At 43.4% G+C, this 16695-nt stretch overlaps 1 protein-coding gene across 1 annotated transcript; it reads left to right on the top strand.

Moving 5' to 3' along the window:
• Window positions 1-1170: 1170 nt before the first annotated feature.
• Window positions 1171-16695, top strand: LOC125904549 (sodium-dependent neutral amino acid transporter B(0)AT3-like). The gene is made up of 12 exons (XM_049602026.1): window positions 1171-1558; window positions 6300-6440; window positions 6534-6671; window positions 7754-7935; window positions 8046-8156; window positions 8235-8347; window positions 8431-8559; window positions 9618-9774; window positions 9984-10188; window positions 10275-10434; window positions 10526-10688; window positions 14473-16695. The coding sequence occupies exons 1-12, from the start codon at window positions 1417-1419 to the stop codon at window positions 14689-14691; spliced, it is 1860 nt and encodes a 619-aa protein (XP_049457983.1). The 5' UTR covers window positions 1171-1416; the 3' UTR covers window positions 14692-16695.

The following is a 16695-nucleotide window of genomic DNA, read 5'->3' as shown; positions in this document are numbered from 1 at the left end:
AGCCGCAGGCTGTCGACCCCTTTTAAAGGGATAGTGCACCCAAAAATGAAAATGCAGCCATTATCTACTCACCCATATGCCGAGGGAGGCTCAGGTGAAGTTTTAGAGTCCTCACATCACTTGCAGAGATCCAAGGGGAGAGGAGGTAGCAACACAACTCCACCTAATGGAGGCTGACGGCGCCCCAGATTCAAACGTCCAAAAACACATCATTGAAACCACAAAATATCTCCATACTGCTCGTCCGTAGTGATCCAAGTGTCCTGAAGCCCCGACATAAAAAGTTGTTTGGAAAAACCTCATTTGAACTCTGTTTTTAGCCTCATTGTAGCCTGTAGCTCTGACTGCCTCTCTGGGCACCGCGCTCACATGTGCGCTTGCGTGAGACCGTGAGACATGGCCACCGCCTTCATGTGTGTTCACGTGCTTTCGCTGGTCTCGTGTGCAAGCGCACAAACGTGAGCGCGGTAAGGCGTCGGCTGGCCGGAGGGGGGTCACCACTGGAGTGGAGCGTCATTTCATTTCCACTACATTTCACAACATATATCCGCCCATCTTTTAAGTGGTTTGGTCTCCAGTGGAGCGCACAGCTGATGGGTGGCCCGGGTGCTTTGCTCACATTAAACAGATTCAGTGTGGACAGAGTGACGCTCGCTCGCTGTTAAGACACGATGTAAAATTCATGAGGCCTGAATTTCCTGCTCAGACTTCTAAATAAGTGTGTGTGCAGTGAACCTGCCACACAATGATGTCAGAGGGAAATATAACACCCAGACAGATGAGCTCAGCAAAGTGATTTTTAAGTATTCCAGAGGTAATCCAAAGTATTTAAAACACATTATTTAGTTAAAAAATAAGTCATCTGTAGTGAAACAGGAATTCAAACGTCACCCTTTGCTCTCTGTAAAACACTCCCTGTTTTATTTCGATGCTTAAACTCATCTGTATGAGTAAAGTTTTATAATTGGATAAAGATACGGCCTCATCATGCTACAGCTGTGTCTTTTTTTTGACTGCGTGCGCTTTAGTGTCAGCGTAACACTGAAACAGCATCAGCAGGTTATCCATTAATCTAAAGTTGAGCACAGTCCCATTAAAAAGGAAAAAAACTGGGAGGTTTGACCACTAAATCACGATGTCCGATGTTTTCATTCCCTCCCTGACGACCTGATCTCCTTCATAAAAAAAACAATAAAACTTGGCTCGCTGCTGATAGGTCAGAGGAGGCCGGCCCAGCAAAGAGAGCTAGAAGAGGAAAAGAGAGGACGACTGGACATCACTCAGTCTGGAGATCAGGTGGAGGATTCTGGGCCAAATTAAAGTATATCTCACCTGGCTGAAGTGTGTGTGAGGATTAGGAGAGTTTCATCCTTGTAACAGAACTGGAACTGTGAGAAGAATTTTTCCCAGCTGACGATGGGCAAAACAAAAAACTCTGAAGTGGAGGAGAGACCCAAATGGGACAACAAGGTCCAGTACCTGCTGACGTGTATCGGCTTTGCTGTGGGACTTGGAAACATCTGGCGTTTTCCCTACCTGTGTCAAGTCTATGGAGGAGGTGAGATGCTCTTGTGATGCTGTCAGATGAGCTGTGTTTTTCTGATCTTTCATCACGTCACAGTTTAAGTTTTAGTTTTCAAATCAAATCAAATCATGTTTATTTATAAAGCACATTTAAAAACAACCAGAGCTGAACAAAGTGCTGTCAGATGTTGATCAGTGTTATATAATCAGACTATTTTATCCAACCCTGAGATACTAAACTGAACCACAGCAACACATCAGAGTCTCCCTCCGTAGACCAGGCCAGTCTTTGTCAACGTGCTGAGCCTTATCTTGTTTGATGGATCATGGTGAACGTTGGTGATTGTTTCCATTCCAGCCAAACGTCCTAATTCCCGTATTTACTTCCTCATTGTTCCTGGTGAGAGTCATGAGGCCTGAAGAGACCTGGATCAGGGTAAAGTTGAGTCAACAGCCAGTCCCGTAAATGTTTACAGGGTCTATCAACCTCTCGTATTGACTCTAACATTCCTTATTACCACAGACAGTGTTGCACTCAGTCGACCTCAGCTTAATGATCAATTACACACCTTTTTCTTGAGAATCTGAAGCTTCAGGTGTGTGTTCTTTAAACCAGTGGTGGTTTTAATCCTATTTCTAATAGGACGCTTTATGTTGGATGTGTTGAAGGTGCAGTCTGTGCCGCAGATGAGCCTGACGTTATGTTCACACCAGGTCTGAATAAAAACAATTTGCGTGAGTGAATAAGATGTGTAGTCAATGTAAAGAAGTGATTGGATGCACGATGGAGGCGACACAAATGATGCAGAATATGCAAATTAAGGGCTGTGAATGAAGCGTAGCACGCCATAGAGGTCCTTCAGGGGCGTATGACACCAAGGACGTATTGGCAGAAGTTCATTCATCGATTCAGCAACTGACCTATGGCTAAGCCACGCCCCCTCCACTCACTCGGACAAACTATCAACATTCAGTGCCCGGCGCTATGGCAGGTGTCACGGTACACGGCATTTCACAGGAGGCAACTGATGATTTTTGGGGACATAATGATCAGATGTCATTGAGAAGTAACCAAAAGGGCCTAAACTACGCATTGGAGGGATATATTCATCATTTTATTGTTGAGAAGGTCGATGAAAAGCTTAAATTACAAGCCAACATTTACAGGTCACAGTGTACGCTTGTGAACCGCATCTGGTTGCCGTCACCATCAAAGACAACAAGTTAAAGTGCCACTGAAGTTAAGGTTTTTGGCTCAGAATATGAGAAAAGGATAACGGCCTTTTTACCATCTTTACCAAGAGTGTCTCTCCGTTAGTTTGGTGCTACAGTATTTACACTGAATCATTCAGCATAACGTTTGCCAACCTTTGTTATCTCTGCCATTACAGATAAGTTAATGAAGCTAAGCTCCAGAAGTTAACGTTAGCTTAACTAGAGCCCTTTGGACAACAGCTAACAATGATGTACGATCACCAAAATACAAAACTAGAACAAAATAGGTTAATGAACGGCAGCAAACAAGGTGACATGATGAACAACGCAGCTAGGAGCTAACGTTAGGCTAACTTTAGCTAACGTTAGCTAGAGATGTTAAAGATAACTTTATATTTCTTTCCAGCAAAGTGACAATATGTTGCCTCAAACACAATGTTGACTTACCTTAGAACAGATGTAGACATCATTGTTAATCTTATTCACGTTGAGTTGATGTTGTGGTCTAACGTTACCACACAACTTTATCCAAAGGAGACACTTTTCTCGCTTGAGATGTGGTTTAAAGTGTAAAAATACACCTGGTCGCCCAGCCTCTCAGGATACCTTGTGTCAGAGTTGCATGTACCCCATGCACACCGTTTGACCATTTTTAAACTTCAAATCTCAGAAAAAGCTCATAAAACCCAACAAACTGACTTTCTGTAATGCATTTCAATGGACGTCCAGGCAGAGAATGTCCCAGTGTATGGGAATGGCTATACGCACTGTGATTGGCTCATCGCGTTTGAGGGCGGGGCTTAGCCATAGGTCAGTTATGTACAAGATATTCTAGCATTCAAACTCCGCAACAAGTACCGCAACAAAAGCATTTGCATCTCGTTTGGTGTGGACGCAATGTAAGTTATGTTTTATAGCTGTAATGTCTGTGAAGCAGGATAATGTTCATATGTCACGTCTACACATGACGCGCTGAGAATCCTCCTGCGTTTAGTGACGATCTGGAACTGCATGTTCATTTACACTTGTTAGGTTTAGAAAAAAACATCATGGTTTGGCGCCACATTCCTACAGGAAGCAAACACCAGCCTCCTGAGTGAAACTCTGGGGTTTATTGGACACGTCCACCTTCCCGTCTGCACTATAGGGACTTTAAGGCTCAATCCCAGTTCCTATCTTAACCCTCAATCTCACTAGCCCTCAAAACCAAGTGTTAAGGGCTATCTTGTGACTTTAAAATGGGACACCCCTCAAAGGCAAATACGTCTTAAGACTGTGGGGGGGCAGCAATATGCCAAAACTCTGTCCAGTCTGTCAGTTCAAGGAAGAAGAAATATATGTTATCAGTAGTCATCGATAAAAAGACGTGATGAGTTTTTTTGTGTTACGCTACAAAGAGGTCTATAGTCCATAAAATGATGTTAAACTAAGATAATGCAATGGTTATCATAATTTTAAAACTATTAACGAGGAAAATACTCACATTTATAACCCACCCTGCGTTCCAGTACCCATACTACCATACTATTTAGTATGCCAGAAAAAGAATTAGTGTGTCCCAATACATAGTATGTCAGATGCAGTATGCCAAAAGTACCAGGATGTTCTACTACATCCGGTCATATTTCGCAGTATGCATGTCAGCATGCTTCTTTGGCCATTCTGACCCACAATCCTTTGCGCAGCGGAAGTTACGCCACACTGACTGAGCTGCGTGTACAACCAACGCCCACATATAGCATGGAAGACAACACAACACAGACAACTTTATTGTGATTACAGTATAATCAGTGTTAGGGTTCAACTATGACTACAATATAGAAGATTCTACCAGTACAGGCAGTGGGGTAAGTGTGGTATAAATAATGAATATGACTAAATATGAATACACTATGGGCCAGGTATGAGCAGTATAGACTAGTAAATATATAAATAGTGAAAGTCAAACACATTAAGTAATGTAGTAAGAATGTGCAGGTATGTTACACTACAAATAAAAGTAATGTGAATGTAAGGCTGCTTCACGTGCAGACAGAATATAGTGCCAGCAGCTGCATAGCTGTGAATATATTTAACATCAAACATCTGCCAGCAACAGAGAGCTGTGTGTGAAGGGGGTTAATATGCCTACTGGTGACTAGTTCAACAGACAGCTCACTAATAACAGGCTTGGGACTGTTTATTAGGAACAACAACATACATGACGACGTAACAGCAACACAGCTCTCCAGCACCTCCGACAGTATGCACGACTCTGGCGAGCTCGACGAGAGGAGATTTGCTGCATCTCCGAAGTACAACAACACAAAATATTCAAATGTGGCGCTACGGACGGCGGCGGAAGTGAGCAAGAGGGTCGGAGTTCAGGGAGCGATGTGATGTGTCCCAATAGCATGCATACTGCATACTGCACTACATACTTTTTAAGGGCAGCTGCAGTACATACTAAAAGTATATAGTAGAAGTATGCGATTTGGAACGCAGGGCCTGCTTCCTTACGCTTGTCGCTGCCATCTTGCATTGACTGAATCGTCTGTACTCGGCTGGGTTCGGCTGAGCTCGGCAGATCATACGCAAAGGATTCTGGGATAGCACTTACTGCCAAGGTTGGCCTTGAAAATCTTAAAAGCGAGGGCCAGACAGCCCTTATTCTTGGCCCTCAACTCAACACTCTGAGAATCGGGACAGCAGTAGCACTTCGCGTGAGCGCGGATTTTTGAGACTGAGGGTTAAGATAGGAATAGGGATTGGGCCTAAAGCTCCCTATAATACATTGTTATCAGCAGTGTTTCTAACCAGGCTGCTCTCACAAGTTTTTTTAATGTTTTCCTGTGAAAAGCACAAATTCGTACATATCCAGCATATTCTGAAAGACTGATCATGTGACCAATGTATTAGCAGCAGTAGAGAAGGAAGCAGTCCTGGTCTTGTCAGGAGGCAGGCTGGGGTGGTGGAACAGTCACAAAAACATTCCTTTCCCCTGGAGTTGTGTGTTCGGATCCGTGTGAACTTTGTGTGAACTTTGAGGCATTTTAAGGTGCATCCTCACCATGTTTCATTTCCTAAACCTAAGCTCCATAACTTTACATTAATTCAGTAACTGTATGTTAAAGACATAACATATATGAACCGTTCTATGACACTACATTGTTCAAACAGGTGATGTCCTCACTCCACCACAACAGATGTTTCAAACTGCACCACCAGCTTGGTCCACCTCGTCAGGCAGCAATCAGTTATTTCGTGGGGGTGAATCATATTTGGTCTTTTGCTCTCATTACCTTATCACCTGCCTACCTGCTATTTTCTAATCTGACTCCACTCACTTTTTTGTCCACCTATAAGACCACAATAAAATTCCTGTGATCATGTGTCAAAATGTATTTCGGTTTCTAGAAGTCGTTGAGTATTGCGGTGCATTTATTCAGCCTTATTACAGCTTGATAAAGGTAATAAAAAAACAGTCATGATCATGAAACTTATTTTTCATTATCTCTGCAGAGTCTGTTGATAATAAAAATGTGTTAACTGTGAGGTTACCATTAACTTCATGTCTCCAGGTGCGTTCCTCATCCCCTACCTGATAGCGCTGGTGTTCGAGGGTCTCCCCCTGCTCTACCTGGAGCTGGCTATAGGACAGAGGCTCCGCAAGGGCAGCATCGGCGTCTGGAAAGCCATCTCACCAGTGCTGGGTGGAGTCGGTGGGTGGCTGCGAATCATTAGTCGCATTTATTATCTGTCATATTCGTCATTATTTCATGAGCTGAAAACTTCTTCATTTATTTCCTGTGAAGGCATCGCCTCCATGATAGTGTCATTCCTGGTGGCCCTGTTTTACAACACCATCCTGGCCTGGGTGCTCTGGTACTTCTTTCACTCTTTCCAGAACCCTCTGCCGTGGAGCCGGTGTCCACTGAATGACAACCTGACAGGTAATAAGAACCACCAGTCGTCCTGTCTGCACCTGAGACATGCATCACAGTGACAGTAATTAAAGACGTGTTGACTAACAGGAGATGAAAATTGAATCAACTCTGGTTTGAGCAATTAGTATGGTTACAGTCAAGCTGTAAGATGCAAGAGGACCTTTAACTCTGAGGCTCTACGTGGCATGTCAGATCAGATTTAATAGGGAAACTGGATTTTTATTGTTTTATGGCTCAAAGAGATCCTCCTGACCTCGGCACCATTCAGCAGACGGTGATTTGAACCCTGCTACAACACGATGAGTTTCCTCTGTAGGGTGTCTGGGCTCAGCCTTAGAGATAGGGGGAGGAGTCAGACATCTGGAGGGAGCTCGGAGTAGAGCCGCTGCTCCTTCATGTTGAGGTGGTTCAACATCTGATCAGGATCCTCCTGGGCGCCTCCTGTTAGAGGTGTTCTGGGCACGTCCCACTGGTAGGAGGCCCCGGGGCAGACCCAGAACACACTGGAGGGATTATAGATCTCATCTGGTCTGGGAACACCTCGGGGTCCTCCAGGAGGAGCTGGAGAGTGTTGCTGAGGAGAGGGACGTCTGGGTGCTTTGCTCAGCCTGCTGCCCCCGAGACCTGACCCTGGATAAGCGGATGAAAATGGATGGATGATGACAATAAAAGGCATTCTGATTCTGATATAAGTTAACCCAAACATCAGTTCAAACAGGTGTGTCTTTATCTGGCTTTCATAAGAAAACACACAGTCAGCAGACCGTCAGGAAGCAAGCAGAGCTTTCCAACATTTAGGTGCGACGGCTGCAAAAGCTCGATCGCCACAGGTCTGAAGGCGAGTGGAGGGACAGACAACAAATTTATTTGATCAAAGAGAGTGAACTGAAGAATATGAGTACAGTAGTTCAGAGAGAAAGTCTGACTTTGAGAATGAGAATTTTGAATTGGATCCTGAACTCAACAGGGAGCCAGTGGAGGCAACTTGAACTCAGTTACAAAGGTTGACGCACCCAAAATAAACACCAATAATTCATTGTAGAGTTTTATAGCTCTCATGTTTGTCTCTTGTGTCTGCATACACACAGGTTATAATGACGAGTGTGTGAAGAGCACTCCAGTGAACTACTTCTGGTACCGTGAGACCCTGAACGTCACACCAGACATCGAGATCAGTGGCTCCCTGCAGTGGTGGCTGGTCATCTGTCTGGCCAGCGCCTGGTTAGTGGTCTACATCTGCTTCATCAAAGGCATCGAGTCCATGGGAAAGGTCCGTTTACCTGGAGACATCACTGCTGACAGTGACAGTGAGCTGCAGACAGACAGACAGACAGACAGACAGAGTTAATGATGGCTGTATGGTGTGTTTGCATATTTCAGGCTGTGTATGTGACGTCCACATTTCCCTACCTGGTGCTGACTATCTTTCTGATCCGTGGCCTCACTCTGCCCGGAGCTACTGACGGACTGGTGTACCTCTTCACTCCTGATGTGAGTTTGTTGCTGCTACAGCTGATATGAGATGTTATTTCCTGACACAATGACCCGATGTGTTTCTGCTGGCTGCAGTGGGAGATTCTGAAGAACCCTCAGGTGTGGCTGGACGCTGCCACTCAGATCTTCTTCTCTCTGTCTCTGGCGTTTGGAGGTCTCATAGCTTTCTCCAGCTACAACGCTGAGAGGTAAAACTCCTTCACTCCCTCCCAGAACTGTGATGATGTGGTTGATGACTTACAGAACTGTTTGTCTCTCCTGTCTCCATCAGAAATAACTGTGAGAGGGACGCTCTCCTCGTGGGAATAATAAACAGTGCCACCTCGCTCTACGGCTCCATTTCCATCTTCTCCATCCTGGGATTTAAAGCAAACACTGCCTACAACTTCTGTATGGAGGAGTACGTATGCACACATATCCTACACTGCAAATTATTTCTAGAAATTCATTTATGAATTTAACCCATATTTAACCAGGTCAGTTCCGCTGAGGTCGACGATCTCTTTCACAAGGCAGACCTGGCCAAGAACAGCACACAAAAAGTTAGAGCCAAACAACCACATAATAAAAACATAAAAGATCTACGGCAACATGTAGAACACCTACACACTATGACAGGAACCAACTGACTCATTCGTCCTTGTGCTTATGAGAGCTTTAAAATCAGGCAGAGACCAGTTCACCTAGTTTCAAATCTTTCTGAAGGTTATTCCAGGTCTCATTATTCCTGGGTTTCTTTCCCAGCTCAGTCCGAGCACCAGGAACAGACAACAAAACTAAATCCTGAGATCTCAGACTGTAGCTACAGTCAGATCTCTGTTCAATCCAAGTACAAATATAGGTGAACAAATACCAGAGACTGAGCCTACGAAAGGCCAAAGATGGCCGACCAGCCCTGGAATAAAGCATACAGTGATGAGTGAGGGTGAATCTCAGAGCACTGTGATGTGCAGTGTCTAACATGTACAAACAACGTGCAGATGCATTCATGCACCATAAATAACTATAATCCAGAACCGGTAAACACGTAGCAGCAGCCAGACTCAGAGGAGAAACAGGACTTTACAATTACAGCATGTAACTGTAATACTCCACAATAAATTACATTATTATCACCTCGAAAGCTGCAACTGTGATATTAAACTGTATTCAGAATTTTATTGTGAAATTCATGCACATAAATATCATAATTTTATAGGAGCATACTGCTAACAGTAGTAATCCAATGTACATAAAGTTACAGTTAAATACAGTAATTTACAAGAATATCCTGTTAAATCACAGTAATATGCAGACATAACTACTGTGAGATCACAGTGCACAGCAACTTACTGTGAAAGTGATGCAACCAGTAGCCTGTAATTTACTGTAAATGTGCGGCCAGATATTTCACAGTGAATTTTAAAGCTTCTTTTTTCTTTGAAACCGATGAGGCTGATTTTTTAATCCCGTCTGCAGAAACATCTTGGCTGTGACCAACCACTTTGAGTTCTCAGACCAGAACATCACAGTGGAGAACTACAATCACTGGATTGAGTATCTAACTCAAACATCTCCAGGTGAGCTGGCCAAATTGGACCTGAGGCCCTGTGACCTGCAGACATTCCTCGACCAGGTATCATATCTATTAAAACACACCCAGTCTTGTTTGTTGTGTTCTTTCTGTCTGAATCTCATTTTAATCATTAAATCCTGCAGTTCAGGATCAGTACAGTTCAGGATCAGTACAGTTCAGGATCAGTACAGAACATCATGTGCAGGTCAAACATGTACAGTCAGTTCCTGATTACTCATTACTTTGTCTCTCTCATCTTCCTCCCACAGAGCGCCTCAGGTACCGGCCTGGCATTCATTGTGTTCACTGAGGCAGTGATCGAGATGCCAGGCTCGCAGGTATGGGCCATACTGTTCTTCGTCATGCTCTTCAGCCTGGGCCTCTCCTCCATGTTTGGCACCATAGAAGGAGTCCTCAACCCCATGAAGGACCTTAAACTAATGCCCAAGTGCATCCCCAATGAGCTCTCAACCGGTACCTGCAAATCAGCTTGTTATGAAGTCGAAGTGTTTTTCCTTTTGAAACTCGTCTCTGAACAACTTTTTTTTCTTCTCCCGTAGCGATCATGTGCCTGGTCGCCTTCTTGGTAGCTCTCATCTTCACCATGGCGTCAGGAAACTACTGGGTGGAGATCTTCAACAGCTACGTGGGCTCTGTTCCTCTGCTCATCATCGCGTTCATCGAGATCATTGGAGTCGCTTATATCTATGGAATGAGAAAGTACTGATTTCTCCTCTTCTGTGATACTCTGCAGTCTCATGAGATTCATATACATGAAACATTTCTTTCTGGTCCCTTTATCCTCTGACAGTTTCAGTGACGATATCTACTTCATGACTGGGAAGAGGCCCAACATCTTCTGGAAGGCGTGCTGGATGGTCATCAGTCCTTTGATGCTCCTGGTGGTGTTGGTTTCCTACGTGGTCGTCCAGGCACAGAAACACCCCACCTATCCTGCATGGAACCCAGACTATGTAAGCAAGTCGAAGGCACTGACACGGAGACGTTAAGACTTTAGCAGCACAGCGTCCAATCTTGAACACATTATGTAAGAATCATCTCCACTGTTAACCTCAGCTCTGTAAACGTTTACGCATCTTTAGCTCACCTCAGTTTTGGTTTTAATGCCCACAAATTTAATGTTTTACTTCACACTCATCAACCTTGTAAGAGCCGTTTTCAGCCTCAGAGGAACAGCTGTTGTACACTACCTGCCCAACACCAAACAACGTACAAAATTAGACACGAGCTGGTGAACACAGTGGAGCATTTAGCAGCTACACAGACGCACAGGAGTTAGTGAAGACTTGTTACACCCCTGTGTAGCGGAGCAGGAGCACAACATAAAAGTGTGTCAGTTATTTATTACTGTGAGAAATTAACTTAGTTTAACAATAATGTGAAGCAAAAATACAGTCAGGTCCATAATTATTTGGACAATGATACAGTTGTCATCATTTTGGCTCTGTACACCACCACAATGGGTTTTAAATGAAACAATGAATACCTGCTTAAAGTGCAGACTCTCAGCTTTCATTTAAGGCTTTTTTCAAAAATGTAGTATGAACCGTGTAGGAATGACAACCATTTCTTCACACAGTCCCCCAACTTTAAGGGCTCATAAGTATTTGGACAAACTAACATAATCATCAATTAAACAGTCAGTTTTAATACTTGGTTGCAAATCCTTTGCAGTCAATGACTGCCTGAAGTGTTGGACACATGGGCATCACCAGATGCTGGGTTTCTTCCCTGGTGATGCTCTGCCAGCCCTTTACTGCAGCCGTCTGCACTTCCTGCTTGTGTTTTGGGTGTTTTGCCTTCAGTTTTGGCTTCAGCAAGAGAAACGCATGCTCAGTTGGATTCAGATGATATGATTTGGCCATTGCAGAACATTCCACTTCTTTGCCTTAAAAATGTCTTTGGTTGCTTTTGCAGTATGCTTCAGGTCATTGTCCATCTGCACTGTGAAGCATCGTCCAATGAGTTTTGGAGTATTTAGTTGAATCTGAGCAGATAATGGTGCCCCAAACACTTCAGCTTTCATCCTGCTGCTCTTGTCAGCAAGACAAGACTTCACTAGAATAAATACAGAGGGTTTATCACAAGATGCAAACCATTGGTTAGCCTTAAAAATGGAAGGCCAGATTAGAGTTTGTCAAAAACCATCTAAAAAGCCTGTACAGTTGTGGAACAGAATACTGTGGACAGATAAGACAAAGATCAACTACCAGAATGATGGGAAGACAAGAGAAGGAAGAAGGGAAGGAACTGCTCATGATCCAAAGCACACCACCTCATCAGTGAAGCATGGTGGAGGTACTGTTATGTCATGGCCATGTATGGCTGCCAGTGGAGCTGGTTCTCTTGTATTTATTGATGATGTGACTGCTGACAAGAGCAGCAGGATGAAAGCAGAAGTGTTTGGGGCACCATTATCTGCTCAGATTCAACCAAATGCTTCAAAACTCATTGGACGATGCTTCACAGTGCAGATGGACATTGACCTGAAGCATACTGCAAAAGCAACCAAAGACATTTTTAAGGCAAAGATGTGGAATGTTGTGCAATGGCCAAGTCATATCATCTGACCTGAATCCAACTGAGCATGCGTTTCTCTTGCTGAAGCCAAAACTGAGGGCAAAACACCCAAAACACAAGCAGGAAGTGCAGACGGCTGCAGTAAAGGGCTGGCAGAGCATCACCAGGGAAGAAACCCAGCATCTGGTGATGCCTATGTGTCCAACACTTCAGGCAGTCATTGACTGCAAAGGATTTGCAACCAAGTATTAAAACTGACTGTTTAATTGATGATTATGTTAGTTTGTCCAAATACTTATGAGCCCTTAAAGTTGGGGGACTGTGTGAAGAAATGGTTGTCATTCCTACACGGTTCATACTACATTTTTGAAAAAAGCCTTAAATGAAAGCTGAGAGTCTGCACTTTAAGCAGGTATTCATTGTTTCATTTAAAACCCATTGTGGTGGTGTACAGAGCCAAAATGATGACAACTGTATCATTGTCCAAATAATTATGGACCTGACTGTAAGTCAGACAAAACAACAAACAAAACAACTATCTAAACCCTGAACATACTAACCACAGGTATGTGAAACAAACAAAAAGGCATTTCCTAAACCTGGCTCCCTGAGATGTGTAAGAAACATGAGAAAAATATAGAAAATAAAATGGCAGCCCACCCTACAACTTCAAAGTTACAAATAATAAAAGGTAAACTATCGAAAAATAGGCTATAAAATACTCACAATGTTTCTGCAAACACAAATACGAAAATCTCATCAAGATGGCCGACAGGAAGTACAAACAGTCAGTAGCTACTGAAAAACCAAACCTTCAGGTTTAACACAACACAATACTAAAGGAGGCTGAGGACACGAACACTACTGCTGTCAATCAATGGACCTGTTGGGAAGTCGAGGATTTAAACAGCAGACGATAGTTGGAGAGCCAATCAGCAGTCGACACTCCCAGACTGAGTCCACACCTCCAGCCAATCAATGCCCCACACGTGTAGTTAGGAGACAAAGATCCTCAAACAAAATGAGCACTCGCTCTCACACACAAACATGTGAAGGACACAGAGAACCTGAAATACTAAAAGAGACTGAATATTCATCATCATCCTCACTGTGACCTCGTCACATGTCCACGTTTGGTCATGGACTTTCCACGTCCACATATGACGTCCAAGGTACCCTGGGTGTGTTGGTTGTTGACGTTCTGGGACGCCGTGTCAACACCAGTAAAACACTGTAATTTGCCGTTTTTGTCCTTCAGTAACACCACATGCATGTGGTTACATTTAGCCAACTAAAACACGTGGTTGGGTTTAGGAAGAAAGAACAGGGTTTGGCTTTACAGTCTTACAGGACATGAACACAGCTCTCTCAGGTGAAAGTAGGTGTTTGTTGGACCCATCCACCATCCCTCTTGCCCGCCATACTTGGACTTCCGCCACCTTAACTTTCGTTGTTGTCCCGCCGCGTTTCCCCCTGACACCGCCTAGTGTCATTAAATAATAATGGCAACCGGCAACATATCACGAAGTCACTGACCAAGCACCAGACTTTTTTAGACTTACATTCATCAGGTGATCTGATGAAATCCAAATAAATGCTAATGTTGCTCTGTGTCTGTTTGATATGTGCATTTCCAACTGTTTGCCAAAATGTCCGCCAAAACGACTTCACATGATGATGTCAGTGTTGTTGCTGCTGCTTCCTGTTCAGTCCCAAAAGCAGCCAAAAAACACTATGCAGGTTTAAAGGAATAGTTTTACATGTTTGGAAATACGCATTCAGAGAGTTAGATTAAAACAGCGATGCACTCTGACGTCTGTACGCTAAACGTGAAGCTAGTCATGTCATGCAGGAAATTAGCGATGGAGGAAGTGTGAAACAGCCTGGCTCTGTCGAAAGGACATAAATATGCCCACTTACACCTCTAAAGCTAACCAGTTAGCATGTTTTATCTTCACCGTTTGACCCATACACAGAACAAAAAGTAGAAATTAGTTATGGTTTTAAGTTAAGCTTATCCGTTGTTGGATTTAGTTTCATATTTAGCACCGTGGTGTCGCTTTCATTTCACAAAATGTCAAAGTATTGTTCAACTTTATTTTTTAAATTAAATAATTTTACAATATTCTGTACATTATTTATTTATTTATTTCTTTTTTAAAAATAATAATAATAATCTGTACATTATATTTTACACTGTGTTGTCTTTTTCTGCAGGAACTGTTCCCAAAAACTGAAACCAAGCCCTACCCAGACTGGGTGTTTGCCATCATCATCCTCCTCTCTGTAGTACCTGTGATTTCCATCCCTCTGGTGGCTCTCTACAGACTCATCTGCTGTGGAATCAAGAAGTCGTCTGTTCGCGCCGACCTAACTCCCTACTACAACGACAGCTTTGAGGCTGAAACACCGCAACACAAGAACCAGAGAGCTTAAACATGTTTGCAAGAAACGACGTTACTCAACGGAAAAGGACCTCCTGATCGTTATCGCCTCATCTGTGGAATCTTTATTCAGCCAACAGCTGACATATAATCAGTCACACTGACTTTACTACTGATTTATGTTGTTTACATTTATCAATGTTTAACAGAACCTGAAAACTGGATTAATTTGACAGAGAAATTCTTTCCTTTGGACATTTCTGTGTCGTGTTAATGTACATGAAGGACAGCTGAATGCAAACGTTTGGGCACCCCGGTCACAATTTCTTAATTTCTTCTTCATTTCTTCAATATTCTAAGCAAGATTACTATATTTTTAAATTTCCATCTTTTAAAGTTTTGAAATAATTAAAAAGGGAAAGGGCCTGAGGCAGAGGTTTGGGCAACCTGCATGGTCAGGACTTACACTTCCTGTTTTAAGGATTTCTTCTTGGGCCGTCTTCATGCTCTGCTCTTTGAGCTCTATCCACAGATGTTTAGTGATGTTTAGGTCGGGGGACTGTGAGGGGCGTGGCCAAACCTTCAGCTGGCTCCTCTTGAGGTCGTCCATTGTGGATTTGGAGGTGTGTTACGGATCATTGTCCTGTTGTAGACGCCATCTTTACAGATGCTGTGATGTCTGGACTTTAACTGAATCCATTCTTCCCTCTACCTGTGAAATGTTCCCCGTGCCACTGGCTGCAACACAAGCCCAAAGCATCATCCATCCACCCCCGTGTTTAACAGTTTGTTCTCCAAACATACCTCAAAGTTCTGTTTTACCTTCATCAGTCCACAGGGCTAGGCAGCTGTTTAGAGGAGCCCATGGCTGCTGATTGTTGGGACAAGGTTTCAGGAGCCAGCTGAAATGAGCATCACCTGGCCTTTCCTAACGATGACTGTGAACAAGCCAGACCCTAACAAGCACATTAAGGTCTGAGACCCTGGGAAAAGTTGTCTGAGAGCTCAGATGTCTTGGGGTGCCCAAACTTTTTCATGGTGCTCGTTTCATTTTTTCACTCTCAAACTGTACAAAACAAAAATAAAACACTGATCCTGCTGCATGTTTCATCTTTAACTTCATGTCTCTGGGAGATCAGTTCATCTTCTACTTTCTTAACTATTCACGGTAAATGAAATTTCGATCAGGGGTGTCCAAGCTTATATACAAGCAATCTTCCAAATGACGTCACGTCTTCATAGTGGAAAAACACCACAAAGTATAAATCAAAGTCCAGAGAGACAAACAGCTGTGGGGGGGCGGGGTCTGGATGCTGGATGTTTTTCAGTTCTCCATCTTTATTGATCTGGTGGTTGTTGATTTATAGGGTGAGTTTATGATTGAGCTTTGGGACTGTTTCTCACTCTTTAACCTGTTTCCCAATGCAACAGATACATTATTATTTTGGCACACTGACGATCAGATGAATCTGAATCACTCATTAATTTCACAGGAGAAAAAAACAGACAAAACTCACAACATGAACTCAAAGCTCAAAGTCTACATCTGGATGGCCAAGAAGTCCTCGGGGGTTCTGGGTTTAGCGGCCTGTCGGACTCTGGCCAGTATCAGATCCCCCAGACAGCTCTCCAGACTGCACATCCCTGTCAAGAAGACAACAGCAGAGGACAGGAAAATGTTTTTTCTGGTGTATTTGATAGTGAACTGTAAAATTTATCCAACTAAACTATTTCCAACTATAAAACTAAATTAAAGGTGGTAATAAACTGAGCTGAGTCCATGTAAGACCTTGTTGGGTTCACCTCTCATAAAGTCCACATTTAAAGGGACCGGTCTTGGGAAGTTGTGATGAAGACGTTTTCATATCAGTCTTGGACTGATCTGCAAACTAACCACCAACAAAAGAAGGAGACTGAGAAACACCACCACCAAGGGACTGGACTGCCGCTCTGCACCCGCAGCACAAAGAGGGAAAGAGGGCAGTTAAACAATGGCCATGAGGTGCTAATGATTATTAGTTTATCACTGGTTAGTGTTCTTGACATTTTAGGCATT

The sequence above is a fragment of the Epinephelus fuscoguttatus genome, linkage group LG17 (genome assembly GCF_011397635.1).
Source record: "Epinephelus fuscoguttatus linkage group LG17, E.fuscoguttatus.final_Chr_v1".
Taxonomy (NCBI): Eukaryota; Metazoa; Chordata; class Actinopteri; order Perciformes; family Serranidae; genus Epinephelus; species Epinephelus fuscoguttatus.
This window is presented reverse-complemented; position numbering and strand designations above follow the sequence as displayed.

Bases quoted from the DNA above. Each gene is read 5' to 3' on its own strand.
- LOC125904549 (XM_049602026.1), top strand. From the start codon at position 1,417: ATGGGCAAAACAAAAAACTCTGAAGTGGAGGAGAGACCCAAATGGGAC. The intron at 6,672-7,753 runs GTAATAAGAACC...GCATACACACAG, and splicing joins ACTGAATGACAACCTGACAG to GTTATAATGACGAGTGTGTG. The intron at 9,775-9,983 runs GTATCATATCTA...TTCCTCCCACAG, and splicing joins TGCAGACATTCCTCGACCAG to AGCGCCTCAGGTACCGGCCT.